The sequence below is a fragment of the Hemiscyllium ocellatum genome, chromosome 9, assembly GCF_020745735.1.
Source record: "Hemiscyllium ocellatum isolate sHemOce1 chromosome 9, sHemOce1.pat.X.cur, whole genome shotgun sequence".
NCBI classification, from domain to species: Eukaryota; Metazoa; Chordata; class Chondrichthyes; order Orectolobiformes; family Hemiscylliidae; genus Hemiscyllium; species Hemiscyllium ocellatum.
Genome location: NC_083409.1, coordinates 22,773,025 through 22,800,356, shown reverse-complemented (window position 1 = coordinate 22,800,356; position 27,332 = coordinate 22,773,025). Strand labels below are relative to the sequence as shown.

General features: G+C 43.8%; 1 protein-coding gene across 5 annotated transcripts in view; it reads left to right on the top strand.

The window, feature by feature from the left end:
- Positions 1-27,332, top strand: part of rabgap1l (RAB GTPase activating protein 1-like) — a 489,306-nt gene that overhangs the window by 437,599 nt on the left and 24,375 nt on the right. Inside the window, exon 1 of one of the 5 annotated variants that reach the window (XM_060830057.1) lies at positions 9,347-10,485. The exons of the other annotated variants lie outside the window; for them this stretch is intronic. Within the exon in view, the coding sequence (XP_060686040.1) occupies positions 10,375-10,485 (111 nt within the window). The 5' untranslated portion in view covers positions 9,347-10,374. Of the gene's footprint in view, positions 1-9,346; positions 10,486-27,332 lie in introns of those variants that run through there. 5 annotated transcript variants of the gene reach the window in all.

Sequence of the window (27,332 nt, the reverse complement as noted above, 5' to 3'; positions counted from 1 at the left end):
GGCTCATGGTCAAATTTTATTTGATTATGCAATTTCAAGGTGCTGTTTAAATACCGTGTGGTATTCTGTTCCAAAATCTGGAGTTAATACGAGCATCTGGGTTCATGCAGTGCAAGAGTCTCTGCCTAAGGCACCCAAAGCAGGTCTTATTAACTATCTGATCATGTTTTCTTTTTGTGTTGGTGAGAATGACAAATTAAAGGATTGTTTTGAATTGTCTCAGCTGTCTGTGTGTCATTCATAGTGCAATTGGAAACCTTTTGACCTGTTTTAGGACAGCAGCTTTGCCTTTGGATGTTTTGTAGTTTGACATTAAAATTCAAGAAATTGCTTGTTTAACACTGTTAATCCCAAGAGAATTTCTATCAAAGAGCAAAAGACTGAGTCATAATGAGTGAAAAACGTACAAACTGTACTCCTCAACGTGAATTTAATCCCATGGGCTGCGTTCTCTTGTTTTCGCTGTTCCTAAGGCACCTTCTTGTATCCTAGCAACCAGTAATTGGTCCCACATGAAAACTAGTCCGAAGACAGAAGGAGCTGAGCACTGAGGAAGTACAAACGTTGCAAGCAAAATAGCCAGTCTCTCTGTTCAACACCCTTAGATCTAGCTACAAGGTCAAACTGGAAAATTCTGACACCCGATGTACTCCTTGTTTCAAACCTGTCCATATGTCACCAGTTGCAGTCAGTTATAATCTGTGTTTTTGAGTTTTTACTTCCACAGTTTATGTGGGTACGAATTGGTGTGGGTGAACAGGGCCTATTATTCTGGCAAGGTTTGTGTTTTACACATTGAGATTCGACAGTGTCTTTGTGGTGAAGGTATTCAGTGCAATGTTATACGTGTACACGTTTTGATTACAAGTCCTGATGATTTTATTAGAGAAATAAGCATGTTAGCAGCAGTCCTTGTTATCAGTCCTTCTAAAACCAGATAAATCCTTAACAGTCTGTATTACTTCAGGGCAGGAAATACATGACATGAAGCTTATTTGAACTCCTAGTCAGCATAGTCTGAACAATTGTGTGTGAGCTAATAAATATTTGTGCCCCACATGTGCCAGGCAATGACTGTCTCCTATAAAAAGAATCTGACCATCACTCCATGGTGTTCCACGGCATTACCATCATTGAATCCCCCACCGGCAACTTCCTTGGAGTTGCCATCGACCAGGAACTCAGCTGGACTTGCCATCTAAATACAGTAGATACCAGAGCAGGTCAGAAACTAGGAATACTGCAGCAAGTGAAGTCACCTCTTGGCTCCTCCAAAGCCTGTCCACCATCTACAAGGCGCAATCAGGAGTGTGATGGAATGTTCCCCACTTGCCTGAATGAGTTCAGCTCCAACCTCACTCAAGAAGCTTGGCATCACCTAGACAAAGCAGACCTTGTACCTTGTAGAAAGGCTTTGAGGAGTTAATTGCTGCAGTATTCCTAGCCTCTGATCTGTTCTTGTAGCCGCAGTATCTATTGTGGTGAGCCCAGTTAAGTTTCTGGTCTGTCGTAACTCGAGGATTTTGATGGAGGATTCAGTGATGGGGCACCACTGAATTTTGAAGTGCAGTGGTTAGATTGTCTCTTATTGGAGATGATCATTGCCTGGCATTTGTGTGATGTGAATGTTTGTTGCTGCATGTCAACACAAGCCTGGATATTGTTCAGGTCTTGCTGTTTTTGGATATGGACTGCTTCAGTTTCTAAGGAGCCATGAATGGTACTGAACATTGTGCATTCGTCAGTGAACATCCCCACCTCATAATGGAGGGAAGGTCACTTGAAGTAGCTGAAGATTATTGGGCCTAGGACACGTCTCCAAGGAACTCCTGCAGAGGGGTCCTGGAGCTGAGATGACTGACCTTTTCTGATGTATCAGGTATGATTCCAACAAGTGAAGAGTTTTTGCCTGATTCCCATTGATTCCTGTTTTGCTCCTTGATGAGCCACACATTAATTGGGACCTTCATGTCAAAGGCTGTTTCATTCCTGAAGAAGGGCTCATGCCTGAAACGTCGACTCTCCTGCTCCTTGGATGCTGCCTGACCTGCTGCACTTTTCCAGCGACACATTTTCAGGTCAAAGGCTGTTAGTCTCACCCAACAGGTGAAGGTGTCAGGAGTGTTAGTGGTGATGGTGAGTTGAAGCAAAGTTAGCTCCATATCTTAAAAACTATTGTTGGCTGACATTGCTGCAGGTATGTGCTGATGTGGAGGCTAACCATAGACCTTCTGAAGGGCACACTAGGTAATGGGCCAGGATCAGGATGAACCATATTGTTGATTCATCTATTCAAGCAGAATGAGTGGAATCAGAGTGTATCCCCAGCTAGTTGGGGAATATAAAAGCAGGAATTTACTTCTGAGGCTCTGGTCAGACCAAATTTGGAGTATTGTGCACAGTTTTGGGCCCAATATCTCAGGAAGGGCTTACTGACCCTGGAGCATGTTCAGAGGAGATTAATGAGAATGGTCCCAGGAATGAGAAGCTTGAACAGGATTCTGGAGCTGAGAAGTATCTAATAGTAACGTGCAGAATATGAATGGCCCAGTCATAGTAGATTTGGGAAGGTGTTTCAATTGGTTGGTGAGGCTAGGACCGAAGGGCACAGGCTTAGAGTAACGGGAAGACCGTTTAGAAGGGAGGTAAGGAGAAACCTCAGCCAGAGAGTGAGAAATCTATGGAATTCGTTGCCACAGAAGGCTGTAGAGGCCCTCGATTGTCAAGGGGATCGAGGGTTAGGGGAGGAGGCTTACCAGCCATAGTTGAATAGTGGAGCAGACCCGATGGACTGAATGGCCTAATTTCTTATGGATCAGAAACCTGGTTGTAGAAATTCAAACATGGAGATCCAGGAAAGATGGACATAAGCCTTGGGAGATGATGACCGGTTCAAGGATTTGGAGAGGAAAGCAGCTCACCACTGTGTTCTCCAGGGCAGTGATGGCTGGGCTAAAAACTTATCCCAGCCAGCAGTACTAATATCCAGACTTTTCTTTGAGTTTTGATTATGGGATGGTACTGCAGTGGAGAATTTAAGGGTTGCTGTTGTTCTTATCGAGAGTTCATGCCTGATGTTCGTTTGGAAGGAGAATGGACTCCAAGAACAGCTAGGAAACAAGTTGTGGGCCAGTGAGGAGACTGGGTGGTCAGCAGGTGGGGCTACGTACAGGTGGTGGCTCTTGTGGGCAGCCCCAGAATGGCGAGGGGGATGTAGGACAGGAAGTAGAGAAAGATGAGAACTTCAGTCTCCAGCCAGTGGGAACAGTACAGGATGATTTGAAGATTCAGACCTTCTCTGACTGACTGGGCAGGCCAGAAACTCTGGTCATGGACAATGACATCGGGCTCATCAGCAACCAAATTTGGGCTTCTCCCAAGAATGCAGGAAAATTGTCTTTACTATCAATAGTCTGTACTGTTTAGCCGCTGCTATACACTTAGCTATCTACTGTTTTGTGAATTTGACCTATCCCATCTCCCCTGACCTGCAATATGATAGACCGGAAACACACCACTGCACCCAGCTGGTCTTTTCAGGGATTTATGCTTCTCCTGAATTTCATCTATCTTGGAGGCATATCTTTCTATCCCCCTTGAACCCCTTCTCCTTTCCGTTGGAGGGGTCTCCTCAGCCTTCGCTTCTCCGGGGTAAAGAACGTAATGTGATCCCCTCGACTTCAAAAAGTGAAAGGGTTAATGTGGTGGCTTGTGACTCCACAGCTATGAGCCGAAACACAAATGATACGGGTTCTCTGACCTGTAGGCTTGCTCCATTTCCAAGTAAATTCAGTTCCAGCTGTAAAGCCTGTTAATGGGATGGACTGCATTTGCTGAGCCAGAGGAGAATAGGTAGTGTGGAAACAAAAACAGAAATTTCTGGTGAATGTCAGCAGGTAGAGTTAACATTTTTGAGTCCAGGAACACTCCATCAGAGGTAATAGCTTGGAAAAAGCAGTATATGTGCTGAAGACAAGGTTGGTGGAGGAGGAGGGTGGGGGGAGGGATGGTGGAACAGAAGTGTGGAAACCCTGGATACTCATCTTGCCAAATCTGAAAGGAAAAGCATATGTTAGAATACAGGAAGTTTGAATATGGGAGAAAAAGAAATGGAGCTGGGGAGATGGATCTGGGAGAGACTGATAACATTTAGATTCTGAAAAACTCTCATGTCGTATGAGCAAAAACTATGAAATAAATTTCCTCCTTTACAACAGTGACTGGTACTTTTTTAGAAAAAGTATTTCATTAGATCTCTCACACTTTAGGATGGTGTGGAAGTTTAGTACGTCTTCTCTTTGCTCCTGTGTTATAGCTGTGGTGTTCTATAAAATTCTGCAAATGTTGAGTCCCTTTTCAACACACTTCCCAGTCTAACTTCTTCATAATGAAGAAATAAAGAACACACAATTGGGGTGACTTTACATTAAGGAATAGAAATTCTTGTGCCGACTGTCATCCAGCTGCTTCCTAATCTAACGTGACATTGAAGTGGGACAAAGTGAATAGTACTCCACTGGCAGCAAGGTAAGGGGATGGCCTCATACCATTCATTGGGTATGGTTCAGAAATGGCACAGATACATAGAGCAGTAGAAGCCCGGGTATATCAGGTATGCAGTTAAGCCAATATCTGAAAAGAAAAGCATAAGCTAGAATACAGGAAGTTTGAATATAGGAAAAAGCTGACACAAGACTACGCCTTTGATACATTCTGGGCATCCCAACAATGTGCTTTGCTATTTGGAGTCTGGGCTGACTTTTAGATATTACTGAGGGACATAAAAATTATCATCTGTGATCTTTCTCTGCCCCTTTCTCCCTTTGTTTTCTCACTTGGGTACTCTCTCAGAAAGCGACAGGAGTCCCAATGATAATCCCCTAATTATATTGTCCATTCCTACTCCCTTGTGATTGTATTTTATCTAGTAGTCTGTCCCCAAGCTGAATGACTTGATAACATGGAACAAAGTGTGATGCAATATGCTCAGGGAAATGTGTCACAAGTGAATACTATCTCTTCCGGGACTGATGCTGCAGGCTTAGAGCAGAAGTGGTTACCCAGCCACCTGAAGGAGCACCTATGGCTCAAATATATCTCCAACCACAGAGTTTCGGCAGAGCAGAATAAAGTTGCACTTCAAGACCCTGCTGAATCCTGGACACAGCTGATTTCTTGGAGCTTCCCTGGGAAATTGAAAATTGTGATAGGCAGTTTCTGGAATCTAGAATTCTCTGGCAACCCTTAATATCCACTAATTCAGTGTGAATTCTGCACGTTAGTGTTAAGTCCTCTGCCATTAATGGGCACATTTACTCATAACAGTTGACCATTCACAGCAGCTGTTCATGTTTGACTGTGCTACTGACTATGCCCTCCTCTGTCCTGCACTACAATACACTTTACATTTCTAAAGAACTGAGTGGAATGGCAATTGCACCATTCTGAATAGGAATCATACCAGACTCTAAGCATGATCTCTCTGCCAGACCTGTTGAATTTCTCTAGTACTTTGGCTTTTTTGTTTTTTGATGATTTGACTGCGATTCCATGTCATGGGATGTCTGGTCTTCAGAGTGCATAGCATGTCCAGCTATTTCTCAATACAATTTGGTGTACTGCAGTTATGTACCACTCATATCCTGTCACTTTTCATCCAGATGCGGTCAGTGTTGCAATAAAGGAGGATGCACTGTATTTTAAGCTACCATTGTGTCTGGTGATGTTCCAGTTCAGATTATAAAACCTGCACACACAAAGTACATAGGTTGAAATTTCTGATGGGATTCAGGTAGTATTCCAAGTTGTTTGCTTCACCACTATTCCTGGATCTAACTTGGACTAATCCAAGTCTGAGAGTATGTGAGAAGATTCTACACTCTCCCTAATCACATGCAGTATGCTTAAATGTCAGTCTTGGTTCATCGGACAAATTGTAATGATGTCAGCCAGCTGGACATCATAGAATGAGTTCCCTGATTGGGGCTGTTAACCTGGTCCAATCAGAACCCTGTCTGATTGATCAGATCAGGAGTGTCAAAAATTCCTGCAGTGTGGAAACAGGCCATTCAGCCCAACAAATCCATGCCAAACCTCTGAAGAGTAATGCAACCGGACCCATTCCCCAACTACTCTACATTTACCCCTATCTAATACATCTAACCAACACATCCCTGAACACTATGGGCAGTTTAGCATAGCCACTTCACCTGACCTGCACTTCTTTGGATTGTGGGAGGAAACTGGAGCACCCAGAGGACACCCATGCAGACACTGGGAGAATGTGCAAACTCCACACAGACATTCGCCCAAGGCTGGAATTGATCCTGGGTCCCTGACACTGTGAGGCATTATTGCTAACCACTGAGCCACCATGCCACCCTAAGGTTGAGGCTCTGTTCACTCTGCAGAGGCTCTGAGGAGGCTGGATCAATGTCAAAGGTTTGCTCCATATAAAAGGTGCCTTTAGTGGTTGGGATACCAGCTTCGATGGAGTTACGTCCTCGCTAGCCTCTGAGTCAGAAGGTCATAAATGTGAGAGTTGAACATGTAACTCTGCCTGATGTCTCAGTGCAGTAAAGAGAAAGTGCTGCACAGTTGATGGTCTCTTCTTCAAATGGGACTTTAAACTATGGTGCTGTCTTGCTAGGCTGAATGTGAAAGGCTTAAGTAATAGGTGAAGAGCAGGAGATATTCTTCTATTACACCGGCATCCATTAACCAAACCTGTTCTTGCGAATGTTGTCCGCTTGGCCACTGTTGCAAGATAATCTGGTCATTTATCTCATTGCTATTTTTGGAAGCAGTCTGGACCCACATTTCCTTACAAAAGTAGTGACAGCATTTCATTAGTAATTGATTGCCATAAGGGGCTTTAGGCTCTGCTGAGGTCAAGTTGTCATCAGTAAAGACAAATTTCCCCACCTCTTTCTAAACTCCCTTTTGAGCTTTGCCACTGTCCTGGGTGTGCTTGATGGGCACAGTATCGAGGGAGCTTTACTCTGGATGTAACCCCATGCTGTTCCTATCCTGAGAGTTTAGAAAATTCATTTGTGGGATATGGGCATCTCTGGCTGGTCAGCATTTAATGCCCATCCCTAGTTGCCCTTGATGCTGGCAGTGAGCTCCCTCCTTGAACTGCTGCAATCCACCTGCTGTGGGTTGACTTTCAGTTCCATTAGGGAGGGAGTTTGACGGGGATAGTGTAGAGGGAGCTTTACTTCCTGTTTAAAAGGCTAGAGGAGGCTTTACTATGTTTCGGACTGGCACTTAGGCTAACGTGGAGTTATTAAACATGGACAGCAGCCTCAGATAGTCTTACTGTGATGAGCACGGAAACTTGTTCACTGATTAATATGTAAAGTGTTACTCCACATTCCGTGTCACAGCCTGTCCTAATTTTATACATTCTGTAGCTATCATTGCCCTTCAGATTTGCAGTGTAATGTCTCGAGGCCGATTTGGATTTTAACAAAGATCCTGAAAGGTGATGTCTAGAAGAAGGCGAGATGTAGAGCTTTCCATTTCAGGAAGAAGCCTTGTCAACTCATCCTCTGCAGGAGTGTGCACCAAATAGTCCCAGCCACAGTGGAAGCAGTGTGTGTGCTGAGGATGTGACACTGGGAGCTTGTACGTCGTGACTTCACTACTTTTGAGCTGCAGTATCTTCCCGTTGGCTCCTTCCTTGTGCGCCACCAGGCAATGCTATGTGGAGGTATAACTGGTATGTGCAGCATTCCTGAAACACTTTCTGTATGCTAGCCTGAAGCAGCTGTCAGATTGAGGTACCATGAACACCTATCCGTAGAAGTTATGGAGAGTACAGCTACTTGGAATATCTGTCCTTTTTCTCATTCACCGACTGTGCTCAGCATGTACCACTTTCGCCTCTAGGTTCCAGTCCTTACTGCAGGGGCTTCATTACCCAACAAGACATTGGATTCTGAGGGTGTGCTGCACTGTCAATGGTGCCAACCTTTGAATGAATGTTTAAATCAAGGCCACATCTATCTCCTCAGGTGGGGGGAAGCTTAAGAATGTGCAAGGTCTGTCCACATCACTAAAACATACCATCTGGTGATTTATCATGGTGCTGGTTGCAGGATCATCCTATTTACAAACTGACAGATGTTTGTTTCAGACATAAACAAAATTGCTGGAGAAATTCAGCAGGTTTGACAGCATCTGTACAGAGAAAAGTCTCTAGTGACTGTTCTTCAGAATCAATAGACTTGGGACAGTAACTGCTTTCTCTCTGCAAATGCTGTCAGACCCACTGAGTTTCTCCAATATTTTCTGATTTCTTGTTTATTTTGGATCTCTGGCATCTACAATTTTTTGTCGTCGAACAGATAAATTTCCTACATTGCAGCGATGAGTATACTTGGCACATGGATAGGGTAAATAGACAAGGTCTTTTCCCTGGGGTTGGGGAGTCCAGAGCTAGAGGGTATAGGTTTAGGTTGATAGGGGAAAGATATAAAAGGGGTCGAAGGGTCAACATTTTCATGCAGAGGGTACTGCGTGTTGGAATGGACTGCCAAAGGAAGTGATGGAGGCTGGTACAATTGCAACATTTAAAAGGCATCTGGAAGGATATATGAACAGGAAGGGTTTGGAGGGATATGGGCCAGATGCTGGCAGGTGGGACTACATTGGGTGGGGATATCTGATCGGCATGGACGGGTTGGACCGAAGGGTCTGTTTCTATGATTCTAAATACTTCATTGACTGAAGAGCTTTGGGACATGCCTGAGGTCCTGAAATGTTTTATATAAATGAGAAAGGCTGGACTGTTAAAGAACAGCAAATTGTCAAATATTTCTCCTCACCCTCCGACCCCATCCACCCTCCAACGATCTGTAAATTGTACTTAAGCTTCTTGTGTTCATCTTCAAGTAGGTGTTGCCTAATTAACGGACTGTGTTTCCTTCTGAGTTTCTCCCTCTCTCGCAGTTGAAGTTACATTGAGGAGCAGTACTACTTTTGATTGTGACTGCTAGCACTGAGCCTCACAGGGCCACTCCTGCCCACCTGCCCTCCCCCAGCCTTCTGTCTGTTTGAGTCTCTTGCTGTCTATGTTTCTGTCTCTCTGTGTGCGTCTCTGTCTATCTCTCTCTCTGTGTCTGTGTGTGTCTCTGTCTGTCTGTGGTTCTCCCCTCCCCTCCCTTGTTTGTCTCTCTCTGTCTCTGTCTGCCTCTCTCTCTCTCTGTCTCTGATTAACCTGCCCTTAGGAACTGATAGACCGAAACAAGCCACTCCTTGAAAGAGAGCACGTGAATTAGGGAGGAATCTAGAGCATCTGAAAGTTTATTTTTGATCGCTGCTGCTTCCTGGTTTCGCACAGTGTTAAGAAAAGCTGCAGTCGCCTTAGACGGAGAGAGCTCACTGTGGGAACAGGCACTGGCTGCAGCTCCTTTCACCTCTTGTGGAACAGGTAGTTTATGTTGTGAAAAATGGCAGGCAACCTTTCCAGAAACTCCTGACGGCTTGACTCCCCTAAAGAGCCTGCTACTCCCCTCCTGCAGGGGGGCTCGCGCTCTCAAGGGACTGCAAAATACCATTCAGTTGATTCAAGCCTGGAATCTCTTGAGACACCTGCGGAGGGAATGATCTGAACCAGGAAATAGTTAAGGCAGTTTTGAGGTGGCCCACTGCCACAATTTCTTTGTGGTTGTGCTGCTGTTTTCTTTTCGTGTGTGTGTGTGTACACGAAGAGCCTCAGATAATCGATGTGTGAGAGTGAGCGTGAACACGTGCTCTCTGAAACTCAGCCTCCGCGGCTTCTGCATTCACTCTGTCCAGAGGCACAGGATGTCGTTTATGACGGTTTAAACTGCTCGCCAAGCCCACCCCCTCAAAGGAACGTGCGCTCGGAGCAGCCAGTGCTAACCGGCCACCGAGCTCTTCAATCCCTGCTCTGAATTCTGGCAGACGGCAGGCAGGAAGTGGTCAGCAGGCTGCAGTTGAGGATCTCCCTCCCCTCCAAGGGATGAGACAGTGTTTAATCCGCGTCTACCCCCGGTCTCTTGAACTGTTTATCTCCTGAATTTGGAAGCGCCGCTTCAGAATTGGGGTTCAGCACAGATGTGGAAAGAGTGAGCACACACTTAATTAAAACTCCGACCATTCAACACTCTCTCGGGTTTCTGTCAATGGGAGCTACTATGCCGTCAATTGATGGAGTCTGTGGTGCATAACCCATGTTTCGAGGAAAGAAGACTGATCTTGATCTGCTCCTTCACCACGACCCATTTTAGTGCCCAGAGTGGATGTATTGCAGACTCTTCAGTCTCTTGACACTTTTCCCTCCACTTAGGTGGTATTTATTTATTTAATTTATTATTTTTTAAAATTCGTTACTTTTCTGCCAAAATGATGGAAGAGGTTTCTATGACGGTTGCGTACGATGCTCACGTCTTCGGTCAAGTGGATGAGGAGGACACTTTGGCCAATATGGTGGCAACCACAAAGCCCAAGTCAATGGTAGGTCATTGCAAATAGTATTTAGTCAATGATACAAGGCAAGATCCAGTTAATGTAGGAATTATAAGTGAAATTATCTAGTGCTGCCTTTCAGATGAGCCATTGAACTATCAGGTTGTATTTGCTCCCTGATTGAATGTGAAAGATTCTGTGTACCTTTGTTTGAAGACAAGCAAACCAGTGGCCTGATCAAAATTTATCTTTAGGCCTGCATCTCTGTTTAAAAAAGACTGTCATGTTGTAAAAACATGAATGTTCGTTTATGAGATCTCCCTGTGCGTAGATTGCTGCATTCCTGTATTGCAATGGTCACACTCCAGAGGTACCTCGGTGGTGAGGTGCTTTTGTTTTTGCTCCTTAAGTTGCCTGGCTCCCTGTCTCCTTCCCATGTCCTTCCGCCATGTGACGGTGATGTTATTGGGACTTGCAATCCAGAAACTGAGAATTTGAATCCTACCCTGGCAGTTCTAGTATTTATGTTCAGGATGAAGAAAGTGGCATTCTAAGAGTGACTGTTGAAATTGCTGGTTTGCTATGGAAAACTCAGGTGATTCATTGCCTTTTTAAAACAAAAAATTTGAAGTCTTTATTCAGTATGGCCTGTATCTGCCTCCAAATGTGATTGACTCTGACATGCCTGGTGGAGTGACCTGGAATGCCCCTTTAATTAATTTGTTTGGTTTAAAAAGCAAATGCCAACTTTGCAAATGATGTGCCAAAAAGATGAATTGTTAAATTTAAGCTCTCATTGTTTCTATCACAAATGGGATCTCCCTAAAGTATTGCAAAGTTTCCTTTTAATTAAGTGGAGGGAATGAAATCCTGAGGTTACCAACGAATCCTTGTGAAAGAGTTACTGTTTATTTTTCCCTCCTACAATGCGTAGTGCAAAGTTTAATTATAACAGTATACACACATCAGTCACTTGAATTAGTCAAGTAGATGTAATAATCCTCTTGGAAAGTTACGCTAATACTCAAGACCCACTACTCCTGAGGTTGTCAGGAAAGTTAAAGATTTAATCTAGTTGCTCAAAGTCCCCTATGTTTCTGTTTGCTGAATTGAAGTTAACAGAAAATACTGACTGGTTTCTGTACTTGGAAGAAGCTACTATGATTACAAATAAATCAATTCTGACCACAAGCCAAAAAAAATCAGTTTACAATTCTCTGACATAAGCCCTACCTGTTACATCCCTAAACACGCATACAGACAGATGAACAAACAAGAGAAAAAACATAGAGAAAAATATTAGGGGAACACCGTTCAATAGCACCGAGTCTGCAAGATTAGGTAAGGTATCCTTTTGCTGCTTCTGGGTCCTCCTCCGATCTTCTTTCCAGTTTTTATTGAACATATGGGGCGGACAGTGACTCAGTGGTTAGCACTGCTGCCTCGCAGCGCCAGGGACCCAGGTTCGATTCCACCCTCTGGTGACTATCTGTGTGTAGTTTACACATTCTCCCTTTGTTGGTTTCCTCTGGGTTTCTCCCACAGTCCCAGGTTAGGTGAATAGGCCTTGATAAATTACGCATAATATTCAGTGATGCGTAGGCTAGGTGCATTAGTCAGGGGAACTGTACCGGGGGGTAGGAGAATGGGTGGGATACTCTTTGGAGGGTCGGTGTGGACTTTGGGTCAAATGGCCTGTTTTCACTCTCGGGATTCTGTGATTACAGGGTGGTAGTATCTCAGTCACTGATAGGCAACTTCTAAGCAAATGGGAATTGAGAAAAGTGAGCAATCTTCTAATTCTTTGTTTTTCTACAAAGAGAGAGGGATCAACTCTTTAGCGCTTTGGAGACTTTCTGCCGTACACTGCTTACGCGGACTGCTCACCAATCAGTGAGTCATCATAGCAGAGCATTTCAAATCACAGGCAGTTGTCTAGATCAGGTCTTTCAATCTAACGGACTGTGAGCAAAGCTGTCCTGAACGCACACTCATGATGCTGAGTCCAACAATCATACCTTTCCTCTTCTTGCCCCCACCCATCCCTCCACCCACCCCTCCACTGCATGCACAAAGCAACTGTGTAACTACCAGTGAGTCTCAGTAACTTGTTTCAAAACTTCAGCATCTCTTTCCTTGGTTTAAAGCAGTGTTTTTTTCCCATCTGAAAATTAAAATACTGGTCTTTTACACACTAAATTGTTGACTTAATTTCTGTCCCACTCTCTGACCCTTATTCCCAATAGCCCCATCAGCTAGTGTCTTATTCTGTTGTAAAGAGTAATAATAAAATACATTTGAGGGGTTATTTATTTTTAAAGTTTCCCACTTCCTCCTTAGCATGAAGGTGGTGGGCTCTAACAGGGTGTGTGGATGCAGTTCCACAGACCCCACTTTTTCCCTCAAGATGCTGACTCTCACTGGGAGTGTCAAACCCATGTACCCTAATCCCCTTGTCCAAGTAGAATTACCACCTACGCTAATGTTTCAGTATATGGCCTGGTGTCAGGTTATGTTTAATAGAGCTCCTGAAGATATTTAAAGGTGCAGTATAAATTTCAAGTTATTGTTGTTCTGACGATGCTGACTCCAGTGAAGTGGTTTCACTGATCGTTCTATGTTAATTAATGCCTTTGAGTAAAAGGTAATTCCACTGTGAAACATCGTGCTATAGGGTTCTTGTAGAATATCAGGCGCCATCTGTAACTGACTTGTGTTTGACACATTTGAAATGACCAGTGTGGTGTAAACACCAAGTTCAGAGGTTTCCTCGTTTGGCTGAGGGACTGTTGGATTTTGCAGTCAACAGTCAGAATGGACCCATCAGACATGAGAAATGGATACCTCCATGTTAAAGGGCATGGAGAGGCAAACGTCCAAATGAACGACTTATGTTCTGAGGGAGTGGTGAGACAAGTGAAGAGCAGAGGTGTTTGGGGAGGAAATTTGAGTGCTCTGGGTGAGTAATGGTCTAGCTACCAGGTGCTGGAGTTGGAAGAGTAGGGGACATCTTGGGAAAGTTAGAGAACAATGGCTGATGCCAGGGAAGGATTAACACTCATGTACAAACAATAATGTTTAAAAGAGAGGGCTTGGGCCTCCGTGCAGCTCAATGAGGGCAGAGGTAATGACCAGGTGCAGAGGAATATGCCAGCAGGAGAGATCTCAAAGGAGCTGAAGACAATATGGAGGTTTGAATGTAGCCACTGAAGCTTACAGCAACAAGACGTTGCATTGATATAGTGCCTTCAGATACTAAAGAAAACATTCCAGCGAAGTTCGACACTGAGCAGTGTGGTGAGATATTAGGGCCGATGATGTAAATGTTACCAAGAGTCTTGCAGGGAGAAGAGGTGAAGAGGTTTAGTGAGGATGTCCCAGGATTTAGAACGCAAGCAGCTGAGGGCATCGCCAGCAGGTACGAATCAGTTTAAACTGGAGGTGTTCAAGGTGTCAGGTTCAAGGAACAAGCTTACCCAGAGGACTCTGGGTCTGGGCCAGATCGGAAATGGGGAAGAGTGCGGCCAGGAGTGAGGTCATGCTTAGCTGAGAGCTCATTAACGTCAACAAAGACAGAGGTGATGGTGAACACTAAGGCAACAATGACACAGAGAACCGAAAGCGCTTAGCCAGTAGAGCGTGGGACACCAGCTATTTAAGGTCAAGAATCAAGAGCTCATGTGGGTTTCTGTCACAGAAGCAGCTAAGAGGATGGGGGTAATACATGATAAGCTGTTTAGTGATGGAGGGGATGAGGGAACTGGAATTCACCTTTTGGAAAGCAGGTTTCAAATAATAGTCTGACTTCACTTTCATCGCTGTGCCTACACAGTTAGGTAGGAAAGTAAGCTGTTAGATGCGGAAGGACACTGTTTGCAAATGTGACTATATAGGTATTGTGAATCACCGTGAAGATGACAGCATAATGTGGAAAACTGAGGTTTTTCTCTTTTGATCGGCATAGCCTTCGAACAGGTTTTGGTACCTTTGCGTGCACAACGCAAAATACTTACCTCGAAGGTACAGGAGAGAATTAGGAAGACAAATGGATTGTTGATCAGGGTGTTGAAGTAATACAGTCTAAGAATCCAGCTGCAATTGTCTAGGGCTTTGGTGGGATCACACATGCATTACAATGTATAGTTTGGTTTCTATTCCTGGGATTAGAGGATTGGTTTGTAAGGACAGATTGAGTGAATGGAATGAGCCTGTACTCTCAAGTTTCCACAAGAATGAGATTTGATGTAATTGAAACCCTTAAGAGGGTTTAACACGGTGGGATGTTGCTTCCTTCAGCTGCAGTATTCAGAATTAAGATTCATAATTTCAGGATCAGGACAAAATGGAAAAATGCCTTTGTTTGAGGTTTTGAATCTTTGGAGTTCTCCTTTGGTCATTCGGTATATTAAAGTGTGATCAATGGATTTCTGACATCTGTGGGGATCGAGTGACAGGACAGGGAAGTGTAGTTGCAAAAAAGATCATCTTTGCTCGTATTGAAAGGCAGGAAAGGCTCAAGGGGCTGAATGGTGTACTTCTGTTTCTTCTGGATGGGTTCAGAGCCATTCCATAACATGATAGCAACATCTCATTCTACCAGTTTGCAATTGTTAGAGTTGTAATATTTCACATACTGTAATCATCCAGCACCCTGACTTCTGGAACTTGTGCAAGTTTAAATGATTGCCAGGTATTTCTTCTCAGTCAGTGTGGCATTTACCAAGAATTCTGATATAATTGAGAAATAGAAGTGCGTCCAAGGATGGACTTTGGAGGGAGGGATGAGCTATTGCTGAAGATGCTAAAAACTTGGTAAGAGGTCCTCAGAGAGGGCGGACACTAACTGAAAAGCAGAGAGAAGTGTAATGTAGCTAACTGCCTTGATAACAACCAAGAGAAAGAGGGGCAATGGTGCACCACAGCCACATGTTCGCTACATTGATCGAGGTCGCGTCACTGCTGTGAAGAGTAACTGAGAGGATGCTGGCCTAGTTCAAGGATGTTATATAACCTTAAAAGAAACCTCACTCTAATGGACCTCTGCTTGTTAAGACCATTGATTGCGGTTGTTTGTGCAGTGATCTCCAGTGAGCCTTCTAACCCTCTTGACTTTGAGACAGAAGCTGAAGGGTGCATTTCAGAAACCTGAGCAGATAATCCAGACTGGCACATGTAGAGGTGAGCTGTGAGACAAAGGAGCAGTCTTAACTCCTCCCTCCCGGGTGTAAGAAGTGTCACTGCACTATTTAAAGAGGAGCTGGAATGTTCTCCTAAAGAGTCCTGGCCAATATTTATCCTGTAGATAATGCTGTTGAAGTCAACCACTTGGTTGTTCAGACATTGTAGTTTATGGCACCTTGCTATGTGCAATTTGGCTGCCACATTTCTTTCTTCTGAAGTGCAGTCATTGTTGTAATGTACTTTATTGACTATAAAGCAGTTTGGGACATTGAGCTTGTGAAAGGATGCTTTTTTTTTAAATAAAAAAATTTCATTCATGGCACATGGGCATCTCTTATGCCTGTTCCAAGTTGCCCTGGAGAAGGTGGTGGTGAGCTGCCACCTTGAACCATTGCAGTGCATATGTTCTTGCTTGCCATTAGAGTGGGAATTCCAGGATTTTGACCCAATGACAATGAAAGAACAGTGATATATTTCCACGTTAGGATATTGAGTGGTTTGGAGAGGTGATGTGATGTACCCATGTATCTACTCCCCTTGCCCTTCTAGATTGAAGCGGTTGTGTAATGATTTTGTGATAAGACATAGGACAGATGCAGCTTGCTAGCCCAGACATGATGTCCTTTTGCGTGTGCACCCGTTCCTATGTACAACTGAGATGGAGTATGCAGTGAAGTGCAACGATTACCTTAAAGATCATAACTGCAGGAAATGATAAAATGGTTTAATGAAATAAACTTTGGTAAGTGACTCCTGTGAAGAATTGCTGAGTCATGCAGACTGTTGTGTGTTGACTGAACTGTAGTATGCTTCAGTGCCCTTGGGGGTAAAGAGCAGAAAAATTGCCGAACGTTTGTCAACCCAAGGAGGTTTGTCCAAAGCCTGCTTTGGGAGGGTTTGCAGTGGGTGTGTGACCGTGGATGCTGGACCAGTGAAAGCAAGGCAAGGCCTAGCACTCTGGCTCTCACGTTCTTGCCAACTTGGACAAGGTAGTGGAGGGCGAGTTGTATCTGGAACATTTGTGCTGGGGATTGTGGGCCAGCTCTATGTTGGACATTGTCAGAGGGGTAGAGGCTCCGGGCAGAGAATGAGGTTGGAGGTCCCCAAAGACTTGGGGAGGTGGCCAGAGGCACGGTGCCTGAGGGAGGGAGGCCTGAGGCCACAATTTTTTTTTGTTTTATTTCCCTTTTTCCCCCCCTTTTCCCTCCCACACTACCGCGGTTAGGTGGCAGTCTGATGGGAGGGGAACATCAGCGATTGCGCTTATTTCCCCCCTGATGCCACTATCACTGAACAATTAGTCAACTTTTGAAAATAAGGGTCAATCTGACAATTATTGCAAACCACCCTCCATACCCGTTCTCCCGCCTGGGAAAGTCTGATTGCCATTTGAGTTTAAAGATCAAGGAAACTGCATCCACGCAGGAAACCTGGAAAAAAGATAAACACTAGTAGTAACGCAATGATCTCTGAATCTTCCTGAATCGTGGAGCGTGCTTGAGGGGCAAGTGGCCTTGTTCTGCTCCTAACTCACATGCACATGAACGCAGGCAGGATAAGACTGTGCGGGAATTCTTCACTCCAGACTGATGCTCCCTGTATTCGTCAAATAGCATTCGAAGATGTGTTTCGAAGTTACATTTGTATAGCAACTTTCCCAATCTTACCACATACAGCAAGAGAATATATTGCATTGGGATGGCATCACGTGAGGTCTGCCCTGTAGAGATGAAGCTGATGCATCAGATGGGGGATGTGTTGCCTTTGCAATCAGTCTGTGTTATCAGTGACAGGCAATTCAAAAGAATTTGAGTAGGAAATCTTGTTCATCGAGGAGTTTGACGAGGAAAAGCAGAGAGGACTCTGAGATGAGCTCTGATGGTGAGTCGCTGGACTTGAAATGTTAACTCTGCTTTCTCTGTACGGATGCTGCTAGACCTGCTGAGTTTTGACAGCAATTTAGTTTTTGTTTTAGATTTTCCAATATCAGCAGTTCTTTTTGTTCTGTTTTCAGACAGGAAGGATCAACGTGGGCAGAGGGTGTAAGTCTGTTAGTTTGAAATAATGACAGCATTGATCTGAAAAAAAAACTGGGTCGAGGCAAGGTATTTGATCAGGATAGGGTAGGTCGTGTGTCTGGAGGAAAGATGAGCAGAGTGGGAATCATATAAACAAGGAGATCCAACTGAGGGTTGAGGCTGTGTGTCAGACATTGTCAGGCTTTCTCCCTTTCTGTCTGATCTCATCCTCCTCTTCTTCCTTCTCCTCCTTCCCCCTGCTTCTCCTCGCTTTCTCTTTCTCTTTTTCTCTCTTTTTTTCTCTTTCTTTCTTTCTCTCTCTTTTCTCTCTCTCTCTCTCTCTCTCTCTCTCTCTCTCTCTTACCTCTCTCTCTTACCTCTCTCTCTCTCTCTCTGCCTTACCTCTTCAGGTTCAGCTGTGTGTTTAATCTGGAGTGTTTTTCCTTTAATGATGTAAGAAGGATGCTAATCACACAGTGTTAAATCATGATTTGGAGATGCCGGTGTTGGACTGGGGTGTACAAAGTTAAAAATCTCACAACACCAGGTTATAGTCCAACAGGTTTAATTGGAAGCACACTAGCTTTCGGAGCGACGCTCCTTCATCAGCTATCATTGGATGAAGGAGCGTCGCTCTGAAAGCTCGTGTGCTTCCAATTAAACCTGTTGGACTATAACCTGGTGTTGTGATTTTTAACTGTGTTAAATCAATAAGACTAGGCGTGGCATTAGCAGTAATGACATTGAATGACTAACTGGATATTCCCTGTTAGAAATCTATGAACAAAGAAAGATTGGAAGAAATGTACACTATAAATGTTAGTCCAGGAAGACTCAAAGGGGTTTAACGACCAATGAAATATTTTTGAAGTTTTGTCACTCTTTTGTAGGTAAACATCTCTCATTTTCACAGGGTAAGATCCCACACATGGCAGTCTGTGATAACCAGGGTAAAAGCTTTGCCCTGGGCTGGTTACTAATTAAGAATACTGCAGTGGGGTAAAACTGCTTGCTCTCTGAAAGAGAGAGACCTTCCTGGCTCCCCCCTCTCGACTACTGTGCTGACTGATTCCTTTATCCCAGGTGATTTCAAACTGTACCTCAACTTTTCAGACCGTACCCCTCTCCTCTGTGTTCGTTGTCCTTCAGATGTCTATCGAGGTACAGTTGTATCTTCTCACTTGGCTTCTTTATTCCCATTGCAAGTGAATCTATATACATACTTTGTATTGCTCTTCTCCCTTCTATCTGTCTTAGTTCGTGTGTAAAACTCTCTTGTGTGTAAAGTCACTCAGTGGTGTTATCAGATTCTGAGCTTGAGCCATCGGCTGTTCACCATGCTGTTTCGCAGCCATCAATTTGCGCATCGCAGTTTTGTATCCATCTTTGTTGCCCCCAAACTTTTAAATGTCATTCCTCTTGTCCCACCTTGACCATTTCCCCCGAGTATGGCCTCCACTTCTGCTCCCTTAAATCCACAGAAATGGACTCGGGCCTACATAGCAGAGAAACCATGTGTCATTTAGCCATTCATCACCGAATCTGGCTGAGCCACATGCGTGCCTCTTCCAAGACTGCTCGCTGATCCTGTGATGCAAAGATAAAAGATTCAAAGTACCAGGGTTAACTCAAGATCTCAGAGTACAGGTGTATAGCATTGACCACAATGTGATTTAAATATCTTATATCCATTTTGAAAGGGAGATGCCTGGGTCTATGATTAATGTTTCAGACTGTATTACACTGGCTGACTAGGCTCAGCGACAGGCCAATTTGATTAAATCCCTGAATACGCTAATTATCTAATTCTGGTTAAATAGAGAGGGTCTGGCAGACATTTAAGGCGATATTCTAAAAGGAATGGCGCTGTGGTTAGCACTGTAGCCTCACGCCCCCCAATCCTGGGCAACTGTCTGTGTGGAGTTTGCACATTCTCCCTGTGTCTGCGTGGGTTTCCTCCCATCATCCAAAGATGTGCAGTTAGGTGAATTGGCCATGGTAAATTGCCTGTGGAGGTTAGGTGCATTAGTCAGGGCTTAAATATAGGCTAATGGGATTGGGGAAATGGGTCTGGGTGGGTTAGTCTTTGGAGGGTCAGTGTGGGTTTGTTGGGCCGAACGTTCTGTTTCCGCACTGCAGCGATTCTAAGAAGGACACACCACCCATAGCTAATGAAGCTCGGAAAAGTGTCAAAGCTGAGGGAAAAACCATAATTGTGCAAGGGTGATTAGTCAGAATATTTTTAAAAAGGCAGAGAATGACTAAAAGTCTATTACAAAGATGTTAGTATTTGACAGGTAGCTAGTGAGAAATGTAAAAATAGCAAGTGTAGCAATACAGGTGTCTGGAAAGAAAAAGGAAGTGAAATAAGTGTTGGTCCTTTAATGGGGATGGGGAGTTAATAGTAGATGATTAGAAAATGGCTGATGAAATGAACAAATATTTTACTCTGTCCTCACCATGGAGGATGCAAAACACATTCCAGTAATAGCTGTAAGTCTGGAGGTGGAAGAGAGATAGGAAAATATCAAAATTACAGTCACAATGTGCCACTTAGGAAGCTAGAGCTGACAAGTTTCTGGGTCCAGATGGGCTTCATCCGGGAATCATTAAAGAGGTTGCGATGATGAGGTAGTCGATGAGTTGGTATTTTCTTCCAAAATTTCCAAGATTCAAGAAAGCTACCATCAGGTTGGAAAGTAGGAACCTGCTACATTCAAGACAAGGAGGCAGAAAACACCAAGCTAAAGCTCAGTTAGCTTGACATTTTGACATGGGCAAGGTGTTAAAATTGATCAGTAGAGATTATAGTCCTGCCGTTAGAAAACCTCAAGGTAATTGGGAAGAGTCAGCAAGCTTTTGCCAAAGAAAAATGATGTTTAACCAATGTATTAGAGTTCTTTGATGGAGTAACAGTGCTGTGTATAAAGGGGGGGCTGCAGAAGAACTGTACTTGGGAGAGCAGCAATGGCTAAGTTTGATGTTTCTGCTCTGTAAGGGAGGTGTAAAAAGTGGGGGAATGCAATAGCTACAAAGGTTTCAATTGGAAGGGTATTAGGCAGGCATTTATATTGCCACAAATGAGATTCCAGAATAATATGTTGCCTCCCTGGTGTTATGGGTATCACTGTCTCAGAGTGGCTACATAGTGGGGGCGGATGAACAGCCAGTGGTCATGGTACACTTGGGTTAAAAAAAAAGGACGAGGTCTTAAATGCAGAATATAGGGATGCAGAAGTAAGTTTAAAATTGGGACTCAAAGGTCGTGATTTCAGGATTATGCCAGTGCCAGTGTCGGAGTAGAAATAGCAGAATATATCCTATTGAAGATGTGGCTGGTAATGGAAGGGGATGGGGGGATGCTTCAGATTCCTGGGGACAGTGGGACTGGTTCTGGCGGCGGTACAACCAGAACAAATTGGACAAGGTACATCCGGGCAGAACTAGGACTGATGTCCTAGGGTAAGTGTTTGGTCGGTTGAGGAGGCCTGAAACTAAAATGGCAGGGGATGGGAACCTATGCAAAGTGTCAGAGGGAGGACAGTCAAGGACTAGAATAAAAAATAGAGGGGGTGGGGTGAGTAAGAAAAGTAAAAGGCAGAGGAATCTCAACCCAGGATCAAATAGGGCGACAGTCAAAATTACTTGTCCTGTTCCCATTAATGTTAAAAAGACCAGCCTTAAGGCTTTGTGGCTTAATGTGTGGAGCATTCATAATAAAGCAAATTAATCGTGCACATGATGTAAATACATGTGATATAATCAGAATTATGGACACATGGCTGCAGGGTGACCGGGGTATTCAATATTCAGGAAAGACAGTGAAAAAGGAAAAGGCATTGGAATTGTACTGCTGGTTAAAGAGAATTAGTTCTGACGATGTGGAATTTGTATGGGCAGAGCTGAGAGACACCAAAGGGTAAAAAAAACAAGCATGAGTGGGGCCTGTATATAGACACCCAAACTGTAGTAGTGACGTAAGGAATGACATACTCAGGAGATTAGAAACACATGCAGTAAAGCAACAACTCTAATTATGGATGATTTAATCTGCATTTAGATTGAGCAAAACAAATTAGTAGTAATAATGTATGGGATGATTTCCTGGAATATGTATATTTTTTGGACCAATGCATTGAGGAACTGAGTAGACTACAGACCATTTTCGACTGGGTGTTGCTAATGAGAAAGAAATAATTGGCAGTCTAGTTATGCAAGGCCTATTGGTGATGAGTGACCATAATATGATAGCATTCCTCACAAAGGTGGAGAGTGATGTAATTGATCCTGAGATTAGGGCCCACAATCTAAATGGAGGAAGTAATGATATGAGACTGTGATAGATGCGGAACTTTTACTGAAAGGATTGACAGTGGAAAGGCATAACAACTATTAGCCTATTAGCCTGACATCCTGTTAGATGCAAAAGTAAAAAGGGAAAAATGACCAAATCCCTAGTTACAAGGGAGAGTAGAGGTATGCAAATGGCCAGAAATAAGCAACAGACCTCTGGCATGGTGGTGCAGAAAGGGATTGATAATGAGGGGGAAAATGGTGTACAAGGGTAAACTTGTGGGGAATAAAAACTGAAGTCAAAATTTCTATGGATTATGAAGACAAGTTAGGTTCCTTTCAGTCAAGAGCAGAGGAATTTGTAATGGGGGACAAGGAATTGGCTGACCAACTAAGTACATTGTTTGGTTGCTCTCTCAAAAGCGGGCATATCATAAATATCAAGGAACCGGAGGTTTAGTGTGACTGAGGGACGAAAGGAAATCTATTCCCGGAATCCCCAGGTTACCAATGGGTTCCGTTCTCGCGTTTCTTTGTACGTAGGTCAGAAGACAACACAGTATAATATAAAATAGCTACTTGTGTGAGCAAATGTTTGGATCTTTAATATTAGCGCACCCCTACATAGGATCTCCTTTGTACATGTGCATTTATAAACTGTTAATGGGAAGTGGTGTTGGAAAAATAAATGGGATAAATGCCCAATAAATCCTCAGGGCCTAATGACCTACATTCCAGAGTACTTAAAGAAGTGATCCTATAAATAGTGGATACATTGGTCATCTTTGAACACTTTACAGACTCTGGAATTCCTATGGATTGGAGGATAGCTAATGTAACCCCACTATTTAAAAAGAGAGAGACAGAAAAATGGGAAATATAGACCAGTTAGTCTGACATCGGTCATGGACAAAATACAATCCATTAGACAGAGTCAGCATGAATTGGCAAAAGGGAAATCATGCTTCACAAATCTATTGGAATTCTTCGAGGATACAACTCATGGAGTTGGAGAGCGACTGCCATGGAATGTGGTTCATTTAGATTTTTGATAAGTCCTGGATAAGAGATTAGTGTGTAAAATTAAAGCCATACGATTTGAGGACAGTGTATTGACATCCGGTTGGCAGACAGAAGGAATAGACAGCTCGTTTTCTGAATGGCAGGCAGTGACCAATAGAGTACTACAGGGGTCAGTGTTAGGAACCAGCTATTCACAATGAATGATTTAGCAAGGGAACTAAATGTAATATCTAAGTTTGCACATGACACAAAGCTGGGTGGGAGGATGAGCTGTGAGGTGGATGCAGAGATGCCTCAGTGTGATTTGAGCAGGCTGAGTGGCCAAATGCATGTCTGGTGCAGTGTAATGTTGATAAGTGTGAGGTTATCCATTTTTATTTTTAGCCAAAACAGGAAAGCTTTCAATTTAGATAGTAGAAAGTGCACTGAGACCTGGATGTCCTTGTACACCAGTCAGTGAAAGTAAACATGCAGGTGTAACAGGTGGTGAAGAAGGTAAATGGTATGTTGGCCTTCATAGTGAGAAGATTCAAGTACATGAGTAAGGGCGTCTTGTTGTCTGAGGATGGATGCTCTGGCTGCAGAGGAACTGCAGTGAAAGCTCACCAGACTGATACCTGGGTGACAGGATTGACATAAGAAGAGAGGTTGAATTGATGAGGATTATATTCACTGGAGTTCAGAATATTTAATTAAAAAACCCTATTAAGTTCTGATAGGGCTAGACATGAAGCCAGGTCGACTCGGAAGGGATGTTCCTAATGACCGGGGAATCCAGAACCCAGGGTCACAGTGTAAGGATTCAAGGTAACCCCTTTAGGACTGAGATGAGGAATTTCTTCAGCCAGAGAATGGTGTGCCTGTGGAATTCACTCCCCCCAGAAAGCAGTCACGATTGTTTGATTTCAAGAAGGAATTGGATGCAGCACTTGGGCCTTAAGGGATGAAAGGAAATGGAGGGGGAGAAACCGGAAACAGCCTAGTAAGTTTGATGATCAGCCATGATCATATGTTGGATGTATTAGAATGTATGAAGTTGGATAAATCTCCTGGGTCTGACCCAGATGTATCCAAGAACACTGCAAGAGGCGAGAGAAGAAATCACAGGAGCCCTGGCTGATATCTTTTCATCATCGTTAGCCACGGGTGAGGTCCCGGAAGGCTGGAGGGTAATGAATGTTGTGCCATTATTCAAGAAGGGCTGCAAAGAAAAGCCTGTTATCTATATACCAGTAAGCTTAACATCTGTGGTGGATAAGTTACTTGAGAAGATTCTGAGGGATGAGATAAACTTGGATTTGGAAAGATGGTTTGATTAGGAATAGTCAGCCTGGCTTTGTGAGTGGGAAATCAAGTCTCACAAATTTGTTAGAGTTCTTTGAAGTAGCCAGGAAGGTTGACTATGGCAGTAGTCGTAATCTATATGGTTTTCAGTAAGGCCGTTGATAAGGTTCCACATGATAGGAAGTTTAGATCACATGGAATCAGAGCGAGCTGGCAAATTGGATGCAAACTTGGCTTGATGGTAAGAGGCAGAGGGTAATAGTAGAAAGATGCTTGTTGGACTGGAGGCCTGTGACGAGTGGAGTACCTTGGGCTTACTGCTGCACCCATTACTGTTTGTTATCAATGATTTGAATGAGGATGTGCAAGGGGTAATTAGTCAGTTTGCTGATGCCACTAAAATAGGCAGCATCGTGGACAGTGAGGAAGGTTATCAGAAATTCTAGCGGGACCTTGATCAACTGATGAAGTGGGATGAGAAATGGGGTTTAATATAGATAAATGTGAGGTCTTGCATTTTGGAAAGTCAAATCTAGGTAGCAGTTTCATGGTGTGTGGTAGGGCCTGAAGGAGTGCAGTGGAACAGAGGGATCTTGGAGTTCAGGTTCACCATTCTCTGAAAGTGGAGTCACAGGTAGACAGGACAGTGCAGAAGGCTTTTGGCACACTGGCCTTCATCAGGCAGGGCATCTTGAGTACAGAAGTTACATTGCAGTTGTACAGGACGTTGGTGAGGCCAAACTTGGAGTATTGTGTGCTGTTTTGGTCACCTTGTTACAGGAAGGATGTTATTAAACTGGAAAGAGTGCAGAAGAAATTTGCAAGGATGTTGCCTAGACTCAATGGTTCAAGTTATGGGGGAGATTGGGCAAACTAGAACTTTGCTCTTTAGAGCGTAGGAGAATCTGGGGGTGGGGGGGGGGTTTAAAGAAGTGTATAAGATGAGAGGCATGGATAGGGTGAATGCACTCAGTCTTTTTCCCAGGGTTGGGGAATTGAGGACCAGAGGGCATCAGTTTAACGTTAGAAGTTTTATTTAAGATTAAAAGGGAACCTGAGGGGGAACTTTTTTACAGAGGGTGGCTCGCATATGAAATAAGTTGCCAGTAGAAGTGGTCGAGACAGGTACATTAACAACATTTAAAAGGCATTTGGATAAATACTTGAAGGATTAGAAGGAGATGGGCCAAGTGCAGGGAAATGGGTTAGCGTGGAGGGACATTTTGATTGGCACGGACCAATCTAGGCTGAATGGTCTCTTTCTGTGCTGTCAGAGTCTATGACTTGTTGGTGGAGGGCTGTTATTCAGACTGGAGGCCTGGGACCAGTGGAGTGCCATAAGGATCGGTGCTGGGTCCTCTACTTTTTGTCATTTACATAAATGATTTGGATGCAAGCATAAGAGGTACAGTTAGTCAGTCAGTTTGCAGATGACTCCAAAATTGGAGGTTTAGTGGACAGCGAAGAGGGTTACCTCAGATTACAACAGGATCTTGATCAGATGGACCAATGGGTTGAGAAGTGGCAGATGGCGTTTAATTCAGGTAAATGTGAGGTGCTGCATTTTGAGAAAGCAAATCTTAGCAGGACTTATACACCTAATGGTAAGGTCCTAGGGAGTGTTGCTGAACAAAGAGACCTTGGAGTGCAGGTTCATAGCTCCTTGAAAGTGGAATCGCAGGTAGATGGGATAGTGAAGAAAACTTTTGGTATGCTTTCCTTTATCAGTCAGAGTACCGAGTACAGGAGTTGGGAGGTCATGTTGCAGCTGGTACAAGACATTGGTTAGGCCACTGTTGGAGTATTGCGTGCAATTCTGGTCTCCTTCCTGTCGGGAAGATGTTGTGAAACTTGAAAGGGTTCAGAAAATATTTACAAATCCATCAGAGGCTGAGGGATTTAAAAAACTATGCGGGGCATGGATAGGATAAATAGGTAAAGTCTTTTCTCTGGGGTCAAGGAGTCCAGAACTAGAGGGTATAAGTTTAGGGTGAGAGAGGAAAGATATAAGAGAGACTTACGGGGCAACTTTTTTCACACACAGGTTGGTACGTGTATGGAATGAGCTGCCAGAGGAAGTGGTGGAGGCTAGTACAATTGCAAAATTTAAGCGGCATTTGGATGGGTATATGAATAGGAAGGGTTTGGAGGAATACGGGCTGGGTGCTGGCAGGTGGGGCAAGATTTGGTTGGGATATCTGGTCAGCATGGACGGGTTGGACCGAAGGGTCTGTTTCCGTGCCGAACATCTCTATGACTCTGACTCCTCTTCTTCACAGCATTTCCAAATTTCTCATCCTTTTTTCTTAAAATGTCCCACTTTTTTATTCCTGCCACCAAAGTGAGTGAAATCAGTTTCACACATTATATATGCTGCATCTGTCTCTGTGACCATTCATTTTGCCCATCTGTTACACCCTGAAGCCTCATTCTGTCCTGTTGTCCTCACAGCTTATGTTTCCTCTATGCTTTATATTATCAGCAAACTTGCATTGCTCGGTCCCTTTATCTCAGCCATTAATGTAGATCGTGAATAGCTGAGGCCCCATCACTGATCCTTTCAGAACTCGTAACATTCAGTCGTTCAACTTGGGAATACTCTGTTCAGTCTTGACACTCTGCCTCCTGTTAAGCAATCCTCTATCCATACTAATTCTCATCCCGAATTCCATTACTTTGTCTATGAACCTTTGAATGGCACCTTTTGGGAGTCTGGGTATATAATGTGTTCTGGTTCCCCCTCTTCTGTCTTCATCAGGCATTATCATACGGAGTAGCAGAGCACACTTGAGGGGTCAAATGGCCTACTCCTATCTTCTATGTTTGTATCCTTGAAGTTAAATTATTTTCCTTTGGCCTCTCATTTCTTATCTATGTGCTGCCTCTCAATGATATCATCTGAAAATATATCTGGTTCTGATAATACCTAATTCTAACATGTCACCACCTCTCCTAAATCCTTGTAATACCATTTTTTTAATCTCTCTGCTGAGCTCGCGTCCAATCCTGAATGAGCAGAAATATCCTCCAACCAAATATTGGGAAGACTGAAAGCGATGCACTTTGTGCCCATCACAACTACTCCCTAACAAACAA